General features: G+C 36.8%; 1 protein-coding gene across 1 annotated transcript; it reads right to left on the minus strand.

Annotated features, from left to right (window-relative positions):
- Nucleotides 1-9244: 9244 nt before the first annotated feature.
- Nucleotides 9245-16327, minus strand: LOC120185002 (protein MEI2-like 1). Its single transcript, XM_039189339.1, has 15 exons — nucleotides 15985-16327; nucleotides 15336-15516; nucleotides 15088-15133; nucleotides 14170-14460; nucleotides 13286-13710; nucleotides 13004-13162; nucleotides 12723-12839; nucleotides 12484-12632; nucleotides 12123-12202; nucleotides 11614-12009; nucleotides 10705-11356; nucleotides 10258-10342; nucleotides 10067-10135; nucleotides 9787-9966; nucleotides 9245-9629 (listed from the first exon to the last, which is right to left on the minus strand). Exons 3-15 carry the CDS (start codon nucleotides 15101-15103, stop codon nucleotides 9465-9467), a joined length of 2784 nt encoding a protein of 927 aa, XP_039045270.1. The 5' UTR covers nucleotides 15104-15133; nucleotides 15336-15516; nucleotides 15985-16327; the 3' UTR covers nucleotides 9245-9464.
- Between the last annotated feature and the right edge of the window lie 780 nt (nucleotides 16328-17107).

Genomic DNA, 17107 nt, shown 5'->3' on the forward strand with positions numbered 1-17107 from the left:
CGTGTAACCTGGGGTACAAAACAGAAACAACAAAAGGATCCCTAAGGTCGTGCATAAGCACGGGTACTTTCATACAACACGATACCCCTTCGGTCAAAGACTATCCAAAATTTGAAGCCACTATTACACCGGTCTCTACAGTTGGAAATGGGCTTCGGTGAAAAACAAAATTTGTCGAGTTTAGTGTAACATCCTCCATGTCGGGTTAGTGATTAATTTGCAAAGTTTCAACATTTGGGGATTAAAGTAGAATGATTATATAGTTTAAAAATAAAGGTTAGTAAATATGAAATGAAGGTAGGGACCAAATGGTCATTTGGAAGGAAATTTTAATTAAAATAAGATGTTATGGGGTATATGAGAACCACGTGTGATTTTAGGTTCCAGAACCTCCCATTTCTTCTTCATTCTTCCTTACTTTCTTCTCTTCCTCCTCCAACCGTGGGCTTGCAATTATAGGTAAGAAACTGAACTTGGTAGTTTCTTGGATTGTTAAGATTGGAAATGAAAGTTGGTATGTTATATAAGATAAAGGAAACCTTATATGACATTAAAACAACAAAATAAGTGATTTAGAGAATGATTTGGAAAATGAGTTTTTAGATGAAATCTTGATAGGAATGAGTTTTTGATGTTTGAATCAGATTTTTGACTTGTCAATAAGCTAATTAAGAAGTATGAAGTAATAGAATTGGAATTAGAACAAGTTGAAATTGGAGTAAGATTCTTCAATTCTATATGGATGAGGAGTTTTCTTAGTTTTAGAGGTATTGAATGGTTAATAATTAGTTTAAGTAAGTGTATGAGAGCTAAGAGTGTTAAAGGGATTGAAATAAGTATGTTTGAGCTGAAATTAGATGATTTCCGGGCTCAAAATAGGATTTCTGGGTTAGGGGAATCGGTACCCATTCAAGGGGAACCGATACCCCCTCAATGAAATGAATTTCCAGAATGCTAGAGGGGAATCGGTACCCCCAGGGGGGAACCGATACCCCCTCATCGTATATGAAATTCCAGATTGCTTGAGGGGAATCGATACCCCCAGGGGGGGGAACCGATTCCCCCATGAGAAAAAGAAGAAGAAAGAAAAGAAAGCAAGACTAAGCTATAAATTCTTTAAATTAGTAAGCTATTAAAGCTTAATTGCAAGACATAGACATCTGATGATCATCTTAAAAATTATGTTTATGTAGATACCGAGCCTACTCGAGTTCGGGAACAATCTACAAGTAGAATCGATCGAGGAAAAGGCAAAGAAGTATAGGTGAGTGCATATGCATAGCATGAATATAGTAGTATATTCAGTTCTAGACTTGTGATAAGTCTAGATTCCATATTTTGACATATGATTACATTTCATATTATGATACATGACATGAATTTGTATTAAATGTATTACATGACATGAATTCATATTATATGTATTACATGACATGAATATGCAGAAAAAGTTATATGCACTATGTGATAAAGGTATGTAAATGATATGCCTATGTGTTAAAGGTATGGAAATACTATGTCTACGCGATATGAACTACGGGAAATGTATAAGCCCATGTTATGTAGATGAGAACTATAGGTATAGTTGGCATGCCAAGGGTAGAGGGTATACTCGGTTCTTTAGGACATATGTATATACTTTGGAACCTGTGTGAAGTCTTGAAAGACACATACTTGATCCATAGTATATGTATATGATTCTTAAGGAATTCTATGTGGTCCTTATGGACATAATTCTACGGGCACTTCGGTGCAATTCTACGGGCACTTCGGTGCATTTATACGAGCTGTGGTGACAGCATAGTGCACAACCTCACATTACTCAAATACCTTAGGTTCTCAATATGCTATCATGGGCCAATAAACTTAATTAATACAGAATAATGAATGTTACAGTCATACGCTTACAGGTATGGATATTGATGAAGTATACTATATTGATTAAGTACATGTTTGCATCTCATATCATATGATCCTGACATTTTGGATTACATTACATTGCCTTATTATTATTGCCTCACTAAGTCGATGACTTAGCGTGTGAGTGTTTCACACGTAGGATCCGAGGAAAAATAGAAGAGACAGGTGAAGCAGCTTGACAGTATTACTCCTGCAACCATCAGATCAGAAGCAACTTAATCAGTAGGTCATTTTGTTATGTAAATGACAGTTGGCATGTAATTAAAGGGTTAAGTTGTGTATGCTCTGAATATTTTGATAAACTTATATTACAGTATGTATATTATTGTATTTTCTTAATACAAGTACAAATGTTTTACTATTATTTATTAAGAGTTGTGTTTTAAAGTCAATGTAGTATCTCTGACTCATATCCGGGTCGGGTATGGGTTAGGGGTGTTACATTTAATGGTATCAGAGCTATGGTTTAGCCGATTCTAGGCATAAACCAGAGTCTATGGAGTCTTTAAATGGAATACATGCCAACAAATAGTGAGAACTTCTGATCTGGTATAGTATGAGTATGCTGTTTTGCTAATAGGATAATGTGGTTATTCTTATTAGATGTCCGGATATAATAGCTCCCGAAGTGAAGCGGGAGAAGATAGACATGCTGAAAGCAGTAATTCACCTGCCCTGGCCAGGCAAGGTGAAGAACAGGCATCTCAAGGAGTGCCTGTGCAAGATCAAGATACGTTCTTCAGAACGTTAGACGCTATTCTGACGCGTCTTCAACCTCCTGCTCCACTAACTCCAAGAATTAATGTAGCAAAAGAATTGAGAAGTTTAGGAGCTCCCGAATTTAAGGGAGAAGCTGAGGAAGGTCCGGTGTCAGCGGATCTTTGGTTGAATGATTTGAAAATCATGTTAGATGGTCTCCACTGTTCCGAAGTGGAGAAATTAGATAGAGCTGTGTCTTTATTAAGGGGTCAGGCGAGGATATGGTGGACGAATGTCACCATGAGGATGTCAACCGACCAGTTGACTTGGTCTTTGTTTTTAGATGAATTTAAAAGCAAGTATATTGGAGATCAGTTTATCCGCCAAATGAAGCAGGAATTTATGAGTTTGAACCAGATGAGCCGCTCTGTGTATGAGTACGAATGTGAGTTTAATAAGCTGAGCAGGTTTGCAGCCGAGCTTGTGCCTACTGAAAAAGATGCTTGCGAGTGGTTCGTGGAGGGCTTGCGCCCTAGACTTAAAGAAATGTTGATAGTATTAAACTTGTCCTCGTTCCAGGAGGTGATCAATCGTGCAAAAGCTCTTGAAAGGGCTCAGAATGAAAGATTTGGGGACTCGAGAGTTCAGACATCAAAGAGGACGACTACTTATTCTGGTTCAACACCAACAAAAAGGGGAAGAGACTCGGGATTTCGATCACAAGCTAGATCAGAATCAGTTGCATCGTCTGCTAGGGGAGCAAGTCAGGCAAGACCTAGACAGACGCAGTTAGTGGAATCTGGTGTTGGGAGATCTACTCCGGGTCAAGGGAGACAGTGTCAGTAGTGTGGGAAAAACCATTATGGAACTTGTCGTATGGCAGCTGGGACTTGTTTTCGATGTGGAGAGGCCGGACATTTTGTCCGTGATTGTCCATTGATTATTGGTGAGCCGGCACCATCTGGAAGAGCTGGTTCTTTCTCACAAAGAGGACGAGGAAGAGGCAGAGGAAGGAACCCGTCTGAATTCTCTGCTCAACCTGAAGTTCGATCCACTGCTCGAGTATACAACCTAAAGACAAGTGAAGACCGTGATGACCCTGATATTATAGCAGGTACTTTTCAGTTGTATGATAAATTAGTATTGGTACTGATTGATCCGGGTTCTAATTATTCTTATATTACAAGTAAGTTAGTAAAGGAGTTGGGGATTCCCTTAGAAGCTACGAGTAATGAGATTATGGTAACAACTCCGTTAGGCCAGAGTGCCCGGGTGAATAAAGTTTGTAAGGGGTGTCCCATAAAGATTCAGGGAATTGAATTCCCTGCTAATCTGATGGAATTACCCTTTGACGAGTTTGAAGTGATTCTGGGAATGGATTGGTTGTTCCGGTATTATGGAGATGTTAGTTGCAGATTGAAAAAGGTAACTCTGAAAAGTCCAGACGGAATAGAGATAAGTGTGAACAGTGAAAAGTTTAATCCGTTAGCGAATGTAATATCAGTGATGTCTGCCAAGAAATTATTGCTACAAGGATGTCAGGGTTTTCTGGCAAATGTGATTGATTCAAGAGCCCAAGAGAAAAAGTTAGAGGAAATTCCAATAGTTCGAGAGTTCCCTGATGTTTTTCCTGCTGAATTGCCAGGATTACCTCCGGATAGAGAGGTAGAATTCCAAATAGAAATAATGCCGGGAACAGCTCCGATTGCAATGGCACCTTATCGAATGGCTCCGAAAGAATTGCAAGAGTTAAAGCATCAATTACAAGAATTGCTAGAGAAGGGATTTATCCAACCAAGTGTATCGCCTTGGGGAGCTCCGGTGTTATTTGTTAAGAAGAAGGATGGATCAATGCGTCTTTGCATTGACTATCGACAGCTCAATAAGGTGACCATCAAGAACAAGTATCCCCTTCCGCGCATTGATGACTTGTTTGATCAACTAAAAGGAGCTTTGGTATTTTCAAAGATTGATCTACGTTCGGGTTATCATCAATTGAAGATCCAGGAGAAAGATACTCCGAAGACAGCTTTCAGAACGAGATATGGTCATTATGAATTCATCGTAATGCCATTCGGAGTAACGAATGCACCTGCTGCTTTCATGGATCTTATGAACAGGATTTTTCAGCCCTACTTGGACCAGTTTGTTGTTGTCTTTATTGATGACATACTGGTGTACTCGAAATCCCATGAAGAGCATAGCACACATCTGAGGATTGTCTTGCAAATTTTGAGAGATAAAAAGTTGTATGCCAAATTGTCTAAATGTGAGTTTTGGTTAAAGGAAGTAATTTTCCTGGGGCATGTGATCTCGGCAGTTGGGATTAGAGTAGACCCTCAGAAAGTTAAAGCTATAATGGATTGGGAAGTTCCTAAGAATGTGTCTGAAGTTCGGAGTTTTCTGGGACTTGCCGGGTACTATCGAAGATTCGTTAAGAATTTTTCGATGATTGTGCTGCCTCTAACAAAGCTAATGAGAAAGAACGTATCCTTTGTTTGGACTTCTGAATGTAAAGAAAGCTTCGAAGCTTTAAAGAGAATTTTGACGGAAACTCCGATATTGGTTCAACCGGAATCTGGCAAGAATTTTGTAGTATACAGTGACGCATCCCATAACGGGTTGGGGTGTGTATTAATGCAAGAAGGAAAAGTGGTAGCGTACGCATCGAGACAGTTGAAACCACATGAAAGGAATTACCCCACTCATGATCTAGAAATGGCTGCTGTAGTATTCGCTCTCAGGATTTGGCGTCATTATCTTTATGGGGAGCGTTGTTACTTATATACGGATCATAAGAGCCTGAAGTACTTGATGACTCAAAAAGAATTGAATTTGAGGCAACGTATATGGGTAGAGTTCTTAAAGGATTACGATGTGATAATTGACTATCATCCCGGAAAGGCTAATGTGGTAGCAGATGCTCTGAGTAGAAAGACGTTTGCAGCTTTACGAGCTATGGATGCAAGATTATCTTTAACGGGAGACGGTGATCTTTGTGCAGAATTAACCCTTAGACCAACATGGTTGGAACGAATAGGAGTATTGCAAGGTAAAGATGAAATGTGTTTGAAAAGAATTGAGCAAGTAAAGAACAAAGAGATTAAAGACTTTGAGATTAAGTCAGATGGAAATCTTTATTGTAAAGGAAGAATTGTAATACCCGACAATGACGACTTGAAGAAGGAGATATTAACAGAGGCTCATTGCAGTCCGTTAACGATGCACCCGGGTGGAACCAAGATGTATATGGATTTGAAGGATCGATTTTGGTGGTTAGGGATGAAACGAAGCATCACAGAATTTGTGTCTAAGTGTTTGATATGTCAACAAGTCAAAGCCGAGCATCAAGTTCCATCAGGATTATTGCAACCGCTGTTCATTCCTCAATGGAAATGGGAAAATGTTACGATGGATTTTGTTTCGGGGTTACCCTTGACTCCGAACAAAAGAGAATCAATCTGGGTAATTGTTGATCGATTAACTAAGTCAGCGCATTTCCTCCCTGTTAGAACGGATTTCTCTATGGAAAAGTATGCAGAGCTGTATATTAGAGAAGTTATTAGATTGCATGGAGTACATGTTTCCATAGTCTCTGATCGGGACCCTCGATTCACTTCTAGATTCTGGAAATCTTTGCATGGAGCGTTGGGGACTCGTTTAAACTTCAGTACGGCTTTTCATCCTCAGACTGATGGGCAATCAGAGAGAACTATTCAGATATTGGAAGATATGTTGAGAGCGTGCGTAATGGAATTTAAAGGATCATGGGAAAAGTATTTACCGCTGGCAGAGTTCGCTTACAACAATAGTTATCAGTCTAGTATAAAGATGGCCCCCTATGAAGCATTATATGGAAGAAAATGTCGTACTCCATTAAATTGGTATGAACTCAAAGACCGAAGTGTTCTTGGTCCGGATTTAATTCAAGATGTGGAACAGAAAGTTCGAGAAATTCAGCATAACCTCAAAGTGGCCTCTGATCGGCAAAAGTCCTATTCTGATCTTAAGAGGAAAGAAATTGAATTTCAAGTTGGAGATAAGGTGTTTTTAAAAGTGTCTCCGTGGAAGAAGGTGTTGAGATTTGGTCGGAAAGGAAAATTGAGTCCTCGGTTTATTGGACCATATGAGATTGTAAAGAGAGTAGGACCAGTAGCATATCAGCTAATTTTACCACATGAGATGGAAAAGATACATGATGTTTTTCACGTTTCAATGCTTCGAAGATATAGATCTGACCCTTCTCATATCGTGACACCAGAAGAGATTGAGGTTCGTCCTGACTTGACATATGAGGAAGAACCGATTCAAATCTTAGCACATGAAGTTAAGCAATTGAGGAACAAGATTATTCCTTTGGTCAAAGTGTTGTGGAGAAATCACAGAGTAGAAGAAGCAACATGGGAGCGTGAAGAAGATATGCGACATCAATACCCTCATTTGTTCGTGCAATGAAAATTCGAGGACGAATTTTCTTAAGGGGGAGAGATTTGTAACATCCTCCATGCCGGGTTAGTGATTAATTTGCAAAGTTTCAACATTTGGGGATTAAAGTAGAATGATTATATAGTTTAAAAATAAAGGTTAGTAAATATGAAATGAAGGTAGGGACCAAATGGTCATTTGGAAGGAAATTTTAATTAAAATAAGATGTTATGGGGTATATGAGAACCACGTGTGATTTTAGGTTCCAGAACCTCCCATTTCTTCTTCATTCTTCCTTACTTTCTTCTCTTCCTCCTCCAACCGTGGGCTTGCAATTATAGGTAAGAAACTGAACTTGGTAGTTTCTTGGATTGTTAAGATTGGAAATGAAAGTTGGTATGTTATATAAGATAAAGGAAACCTTATATGACATTAAAACAACAAAATAAGTGATTTAGAGAATGATTTGGAAAATGAGTTTTTAGATGAAATCTTGATAGGAATGAGTTTTTGATGTTTGAATCAGATTTTTGACTTGTCAATAAGCTAATTAAGAAGTATGAAGTAATAGAATTGGAATTAGAACAAGTTGAAATTGGAGTAAGATTCTTCAATTCTATATGGATGAGGAGTTTTCTTAGTTTTAGAGGTATTGAATGGTTAATAATTAGTTTAAGTAAGTGTATGAGAGCTAAGAGTGTTAAAGGGATTGAAATAAGTATGTTTGAGCTGAAATTAGATGATTTCCGGGCTCAAAATAGGATTTCTGGGTTAGGGGAATCGGTACCCATTCAAGGGGAACCGATACCCCCTCAATGAAATGAATTTCCAGAATGCTAGAGGGGAATCGGTACCCCCAGGGGGGGAACCGATACCCCCTCATCGTATATGAAATTCCAGATTGCTTGAGGGGAATCGATACCCCCAGGGGGGGGAACCGATTCCCCCATGAGAAAAAGAAGAAGAAAGAAAAGAAAGCAAGACTAAGCTATAAATTCTTTAAATTAGTAAGCTATTAAAGCTTAATTGCAAGACATAGACATCTGATGATCATCTTAAAAATTATGTTTATGTAGATACCGAGCCTACTCGAGTTCGGGAACAATCTACAAGTAGAATCGATCGAGGAAAAGGCAAAGAAGTATAGGTGAGTGCATATGCATAGCATGAATATAGTAGTATATTCAGTTCTAGACTTGTGATAAGTCTAGATTCCATATTTTGACATATGATTACATTTCATATTATGATACATGACATGAATTTGTATTAAATGTATTACATGACATGAATTCATATTATATGTATTACATGACATGAATATGCAGAAAAAGTTATATGCACTATGTGATAAAGGTATGTAAATGATATGCCTATGTGTTAAAGGTATGGAAATACTATGTCTACGCGATATGAACTACGGGAAATGTATAAGCCCATGTTATGTAGATGAGAACTATAGGTATAGTTGGCATGCCAAGGGTAGAGGGTATACTCGGTTCTTTAGGACATATGTATATCCTTTAGAACCTGTGTGAAGTCTTGAAAGACACATACTTGATCCATAGTATATGTATATGATTCTTAAGGAATTCTATGTGGTCCTTATGGACATAATTCTACGGGCACTTCGGTGCAATTCTACGGGCACTTCGGTGCAATTCTACGGGCACTTCGGTGCATTTATACGAGCTGTGGTGACAGCATAGTGCACAACCTCACATTACTCAAATACCTTAGGTTCTCAATATGCTATCATGGGCCAATAAACTTAATTAATACAGAATAATGAATGTTACAGTCATACGCTTACAGGTATGGATATTGATGAAGTATACTATATTGATTAAGTACATGTTTGCATCTCATATCATATGATCCTGACATTTTGGATTACATTACATTGCCTTATTATTATTGCCTCACTAAGTCGATGACTTAGCGTGTGAGTGTTTCACACGTAGGATCCGAGGAAAAATAGAAGAGACAGGTGAAGCAGCTTGACAGTATTACTCCTGCAACCATCAGATCAGAAGCAACTTAATCAGTAGGTCATTTTGTTATGTAAATGACAGTTGGCATGTAATTAAAGGGTTAAGTTGTGTATGCTCTGAATATTTTGATAAACTTATATTACAGTATGTATATTATTGTATTTTCTTAATACAAGTACAAATGTTTTACTATTATTTATTAAGAGTTGTGTTTTAAAGTCAATGTAGTATCTCTGACTCATATCCGGGTCGGGTATGGGTTAGGGGTGTTACATTTAGTATCGATTATACATCTTGGTTCCCGGAACTGATTCTCTATGTCAAAAAAAGAGTCATCGGGCCACCATCAAAATACAGTAGTTTCTACTGAAAAAAAAGGTTCAGATACTTGGAACTTGGGAAGTTAGAGATGGATAAGCACACTGTTCAATCAGAGTCTTTGGAAGAACCCGTCAATGAGTCGACCCCATTGGAAAACTCCTCCATGTTAGATAAAGTTGAAGAACTACCATGCCGGTGGTTCTTGTCGTTACCAATGGTTCGAGGTCTCCTTGGTCTTGGTCGAATATTGATACCCATAGGAAAGGGCTCCTACAAAAAAAAGGAGTTACATACTCAAAACATCCTTCTCTATTACAGATACAAGAATAGGGTATGCCACACAAGTAAAAAAAAACAATAAGTTTCGGGAAACAAGAACGAAAAGAAAAATCGCATTGAGCTTATTCATGGTGTCGAGATAACCTACCTGATCACCAGCATTCGGGCCATTAGTATGAAAGAGAATAGGGCGGCAATGTTTATCTTCATTCATCAAGCTTGAATTCTGAAAATGAGTAATAAGAGCAGCCTTTCCCTGGATCCTAGCATAAGCAATAGATGCAACCTTTTCACTGTTGAACTTCTCCCATTTCTTGCCATTGAATGCCTGAAAAGATGTATTGGTTTAACCCGAAAATAAAACTGGACGACACACATGGAAATGACAATACTTGCACAGATAAGAGATATTCGTGTGATTATCGAACCTTATAGAAGGGAATGATCTGTTTTGGATCAATCATGTTGATGAAAGCATACCCTACATTGCATTTATTCTGCAAAAATTATTTGTAAAACTTACAGTTAATAACAAATTCAACTACAAGTAAATGTAACACAACCAAGTATGTATCACGGTGTCGAGGTTTGGAAATGCCTGATTAACTAATTTACTTACCTTGAAGTCAATTGGCAAATAAATAAAATCGTAAGTTCCTCGACAGTGCTCATCAATGGCTGCCAGAAGCATCTTTGAGGTATATCTGCAAAAATTACCATGAGTGGATAATCAATTTGAAATAAGAAACATAGGGAAAGGTTACAGAGCATGCAATAAAAAATCCAAAGAAATATGTCAAGTAGTCAAATAGAAACAACATTTCAAAATTGATGGCCAATCATTAATTACTCCATTTATCAGCAATGATGAGAATTTAAAGGCAAAGTGTTGATAATCATCACAGACTATCTGCAACTTTATGATCATCCATCTTGCAATTTTCCTCGCGTAAGAAAGTGTAAATAGATACAATATCTTGCAACAAAATTATTGTAATAGTAAAAAGAACAACCCAAGACATTAGACATAAAGAATAAAATGATTGTAATTTGCCAGTTCACATACTTGTTGGGTATGTTTTTAATCATAAGTGTTGTTCTGCTGTCTTCCTCGCGTATGATCCGGTCAATATCAAGTTCATATTGTTTCTTATCAGTGTTGCTAGAATTTGAGTCATTTCGACGGTGCGAAAGGCTTCTAACATGATCATTAGGGGAATCAACAGATGCTGGCATTGAAATCATAGGATTCCTGCCATTGAATAGGTTTCCTATCTGCTGAGAAGAGTGTACCCCACCATTTTTCGTCAAATCCATACAATTTCCACCAGCATGAGAAAAAATGTTGTGGGAAGCAAATTCCAAGGTATGCGATAGCGAATTACTGGTAAAGCCCATGCTTCCAAGAGATCCCAGGTGAAAACCTGAAGTTTCAGGAGACTCCTCGGTATAGGGATGCCGCCTGTCCCAGAATGCAGAATTAACTGGAGGCGCAGAGCCAATGTGGTGGTGGACAGGTGACTCTACATTCAACATTACAGGAGTCCTAGGATATGCAGGGATATGTTGAAGGCAGTTAGCATGAATGCTATTGACAAATGATGGCGAATTTGGCCAAACCATAGAACTTGGCAGATCTTGCTGGCGCAAGTTGGAGCTGTTCCACGAGTAATGATTCCCATTAAGTGGCAAGCTTCCATTTCCAGGTGACCCAATAACTAGAGAGATTTTAGTGACACAAAGTTAGAAAAGGCAACCTAAGATACTGAAGTTCAAAACATAAGAAACAACTGAATTCAAGAAGAAAGAAGAATTACATCTACTCAAAAAAATTTAACATGATAAATTATGAGCCTTTTAAATATATTAACATACTGACTTACGAAACTCATATGAATCCACAAAGGAGTGCAACAAAGATGCAGGAAAACATTTTTTTTAATTAATATTGAATACCATAATCAGCTGAGCTTACCTCCTGCATTGGGTTGCATGAGGTGGCCATTTGACCGTGGTCCCCGAATGTGCCTATTATCAAGTCCTTCGGTCATCATGGGACTGGCACTGCTAGCCATGTCTGTTATGGTGCTATAGGAGTTGAATGAAATACCATTGACTAAGCTATAATGACACTCGGGTAAGGAATGGGGATGGAAACTTGGTACACCTTGGTTAGCAAACTTCACTTCATCTAGAGAGTGGTCAGGCTCCAGAAAGCTGATTTGTTTTCCTATAGGTGCCGCTATTGCTGGAGAGGCCAAGTTAATTGGAACACTCGAACTTCGAGGGGGTTCAACAAATTTACTCACAGGTACAACTACCTGGGTAGACCCATTATCCATGCAGCCAGATGCAGTTATTCCTCGAGAAACTGTCAGAATGAATCATAAAGTAGGAACCATGAGGCAATATAAACATTTGCTCTGAAACAACAGTTTATGATGAATTGATAAGATTGCAGATGTTAAAGGCAGAGCATACTACCGTTGCCTGATAATAACTCATCAAAAGTGCTTTTGCATAGGTTAGGTTCATCTTGCTCTGACTCGGGCTGTTGCATAAAGCTGCGAAAGGAACTTTGAATTATTATTTTATAGAGGCCATAGAAAACAGTACTTTTTTCATTTAAAAATATAAATAAGGAAATGAATACGACTTATAAAACCAAATGCAAATAAGGTATCTAGAAAATGATAAAGCATGATTTTACTAACTCCAAATTCATATTGAAGTACGGAAGTAGAGCTTAAAAAAAATTCCAACTTTCAGGAGCCATGATAATGGGAAAGAGGGGAAACTCTTCAAAAAGAAAGTGAAGAAAAAAGGAACCAGTTTATGATATTACCGTCTAACTCCCCATGGATGGCTTGGTTCAAGTTTGATCTGCTTTCCGGCAATATCACTCCTATTCAGAGCATGAAAAGCAGCTTCAGCAGCTCTAACATCATAAAACTCTATGAATTTATGGTCATGCTTATGTGGAATTTCACGAATCTGCCACACAAATTAACTTACATGACTTATACATTATCATCCAAACATAAGTAACATTTGAAGCTAAAAGAAGTTGAACGAATCCTTTACTTCTTTTATTTCTCCAAAAGCACAAAATATTTGTTGAAGTTCATCAGTTGAAACAGAAGAATCAAGGTTGAAAACCACCAGCGACCCTTGGTTAACATCTTTTTCATATTGATTTTCCTGAGGCCAAAAGAGTTTGGAAAATAAAAGATAAAGCAGCAACAAATCACATGAAGATTCATCAACAAATTGGACAAAACAAGGTTGTAAGTTGAACCAGCAGTGAGGTTAACGGCGACAAAAGTAGGCAATAACAATCCATAACAAATTGGTTGAAGCCAAACCTTTAGAATTGAATAATGTATATCAAGTTTCCTACGCTTTAGTGATTTATTTTGCAGAGCCCTCATTGCATTTTGGGCTGCCCTTATATCATAATAAGAAACCATAACAAACCCACGATGCTTGCAGGCAGCATAGAGAGTTCGAATATCTCCATATTGCTGACAGAAGAAAACAGGTTGGTCAATCAATTACTTGAACATGTACCCTTTAAAACTAGAATTGATGGATTTTCACGCAAAAAGTCTCAATAAACAGTGTAACAGATTGAAAGGAACACAAACCTCAAAGAGAGCCTTTAACTCCGAGTCTTCGATATTGCTATTAATGTTCCTAAAGAAAAGTGTCCTAGAAGGATGTTCACCGTATGGATGTTCACCTACAATTAAGCCATTTGAACTCCCTTGACTATTCAATACACTAACAAGATCTGAATTCCTTGGAACCATGGATACACTATCATCCCCTTCTAACTCCATTCCTCCACCACTGCTGAATAGATCAAAGTCTTCTAATTCATCTCCTTTACTGGCATGGGTTTTAAGTCCCAACTCATCAATCACCCCAGAGAAGAGATCATCCTCATCAGGAAGGAGATTCCCAATAGTCTGTGCCTCAACTTCTTCTATATGTTTGAAAGGTTCTTCCTCATGGTGTGAAGCAGCTGAACCGGCATGTTGACAAGGTAGATCATTCCCCAATAATCTCACTGCATAAAGGGAAAAGCAAAGGAAATAACAGATTAAATTTTTTTAAAAAGGGCAGCAAGTAACCAGAAAAAATTAGGTGCGTGAAGATCAATATTAGCCCTAGTTTACAGTCAGATGAGAAAATGTCCTATTTTGATGAACCTCTAGTAGATAAAAAGGGAAATAGAGAAAACATGTGTGTGCATGAACAGATCAACAATATAGACATCAATGGAATGATTAGTTAATAGAACAATATCATAATTTTTTTCAGAAATTTTTGCATGACATGGTAGGAAATTAATTGCCATCAATCAAAAGATTCAACACATAAAAAACTATATAAGAAATTGATATTAGAAAATCAGGAGAGAAAAAGTGCAAGCATGAAATTCAAAAATAAGTTGCCACATTAGTAGAGAGTAGAGACACCCATTGACATGCACACAAGGTTGATGCAAATAGATAAAAATACTTACAATTTCTCTTAAATATTTCAGAGAATGAACTTGAAAACAGACTACTTTCATGCTGGATCACATTGCCATTCGTGCTGTTTCTATTCAAGTTCACTGCTGGTTGTGTAAACAAATTTGACATTGATTTTGGATCGTGATTCACAGAATTCCATGAATGCGCCTTAGACAGCTTGGTAATTCCCTTCCAACCAATGGTTACCCTATCTTCTTGATCTCTTGCCAAATTTGATGGGGGGAGTTCCATATGCTCGGTAGACAGTTTTTCCAATGGGGATGAATTAACGACCTTGTCTGCAAAGACCAAAAGTTTTTTCACACAGGAAACAAATCATGCACAAGGTTTCTTTTAACAGAAGTAAAAAAAAAAGTTTTCATTTAAAACATTCAAGATTTAGGAATGATTTCTTAAGTTCTACATGTGACACCAGCAAAAATTCCACAAAACACGAAACATATGTGGTAAAAAGAATAAGAAAACTAAGTGAACTTACTAAATTAATCGAGGTTAACATGCTCAAGGGAAAAACCCCATGTTCCAAGAAAATCTCTCTAGAGGGTCAATTCAGACAATGAATACAGCATTTGAAAACGGAAGAGTCTAAGACTGACACCAAGTATATCAAGTGATTTTGGAAGTAATATATTTGCGTTATTCACTCATTCATGAAGGTTAATTACAGTTCTTAAATACATCCCAAATGACATCCCTAAGTCAGGGCCATATCTTCTCATAGTAACCAAGAGAAAGAGCTGGTCATATATTAAGTTTAACTATAACAAAAGCTAGAAGTTATGCTTTTCTGATCCGAGTCTACTAACAAGAAACTGACAGCCAGTTGGACCTGTCAATGCATTTAAAATAAACCGATTAACAGTAGAATGTATGAGCAGTTCAGCTGTCCATAGCATTGTTCTCACCTTGATAATCAGACATGGTATTCGGTTTCCAAAATCCAACTTATCTCTGCCCAACAGAAGTAAATGTTAAAGCAACATGAAATGAATTACAGTTTTCTGCTACAGTGACTAGAAAATGGTCACAATTCAAAATGACCACATACAGGAACCCTACCATGTCATCTAAAACAAGAAATAAATACCCATCTAATAAACTCAAAATATAAAGCAAATTATAAAATCGGTTGCATCATTGTTCCCTAGAATACCTCAGCAGGGAAACGAGTGTCTTCTAAAAAGTGGGATGATGCCACTGCATTCCTTTGATCCATGATCTCAAATGGCATCCTTTGGCTTCAACACCACAAATCTGAAGAACTGAAAACTAAAAGTCCGACAGTCGCTAGTCGCAATTCCGCCCGACTTAATCCCCCTATCTCGGAAAGCATTCTACAAAAAACAATCCCTAGTCAATTAACTTGAATGTTTTAATAAAATAAAAAACATTATATTCAAAAGAAGTGAAGATCAGATATAAAGCTGGATATTTTCTTCAAAAATTGACAAGTTCGAAGCATTTCTTAAGGAATTCAAATAAGTTGATACAATATGTACCACCAAATATGAAGCCACTTAACAACCAACGACCATTCAAATAAGATGAATTTCCCATTAAAAAAAATCAAATTCCCCATATTAAAATTCTAGTTTTCTTTTTCTTTCCCGCGACATTTTTAAGCAATTTAAGTAAAACAAATAATTTATTCAGCTTCAACCATAAAAAGGAAGAAAATTCTACATAATCGCAGATCAGATCAAGGAATTCAATCACTAAAAATGCCTAAATTCTGAAATTAACCTACAAAATTGAGATTAAAAAAAGCTTCCGACCTCAATGAAACAGAAACCAAGCCTTACCTTTTGAGCCAAATCTCTTGAAAATCCCGCGAACTGTTTCATGAAATGACACCCGGATTGAAAGCAACAAGCAATTCAATATTAAAAGAAGAAGATAGAGCAGGGGATCTAATCATGTTTTTCCTGCATTGCAAGCCATTACTCGCCGCACGAGATAGAATTATTTTTTTATATTTTTTTTCTCTGTTTTCTTCTACAAAAACATAATTACAGAATCATTTGAAATAAAATTTTGGAAAAAAAAAAAGAAATTTAATTCTCTATCCCTCTTTCGGCAGCTCGATCCCGAGAGGTAAAAAGAATTGCAAAATTCCGACGATCAACGAAAGCGAAATTCCGGCGAGATGTGGATTCTCGCCGGTCGCTCACCGATGAGTTTCTTTTAGGAAGAGAAACAATTGAACAGATAAAAAGAAAAAGAATTTGGATTTTAGACAGAAAAATAAAAATAAAATAAAATAAACGGAGGAAAAAAAAGAGTTGGTTTTGAAAATAATAAAATGGATAAAGTACACTATAGGTCAATTAACTATACATAAATAATCATTTTCTCACCTTGAACTTTCAAAAGATACAGAATGATCCTTAAATTTATTTATCTATTGTAAAATAATCATTGTTATATTATTTTTTTGGCAAAACAACTAATATCTTATATATTGATTGACTAATCTGGATCAGATACTACAAAGACGAGGGTTACTCTCCCAACTCAATTTGCTTCATTCGCAAACCTCAGGATTCGAACTATTGACTTTGCTTAAGAGATCTAATACCTCATTCCACTAGATCAACTGATTATTTCTAATCATTGTGATATTATAATAAAGGTAGATATTTGATAATTTTAATTATCTTAGTATAAAAGTTTGATATTAATGACCATTTTATAAAAAAAAATTATTATTTTATAATAGATCAATTAATGATTATTCTGTAATTTTTTGTAATTTTTAAAAGTTTAATGACTAAAACTATTAGTAAACTATAAATTTTATCATCAAACTTTATTCTCTCTTATTTTACTCACTGAACTTTAAAAGTTTTCAATTTCCTCACTGAACTTGATATTATTGGTTTTTTTTTCACTCTGTCGTTAAATAGTTAACGACATTAGAACGAT

Source organism: Hibiscus syriacus, unplaced genomic scaffold (genome assembly GCF_006381635.1).
Source record: "Hibiscus syriacus cultivar Baekdansim isolate YM2019G1 unplaced genomic scaffold, ASM638163v2 tig00112988_pilon, whole genome shotgun sequence".
In the NCBI taxonomy this organism is placed as follows: Eukaryota; Viridiplantae; Streptophyta; class Magnoliopsida; order Malvales; family Malvaceae; genus Hibiscus; species Hibiscus syriacus.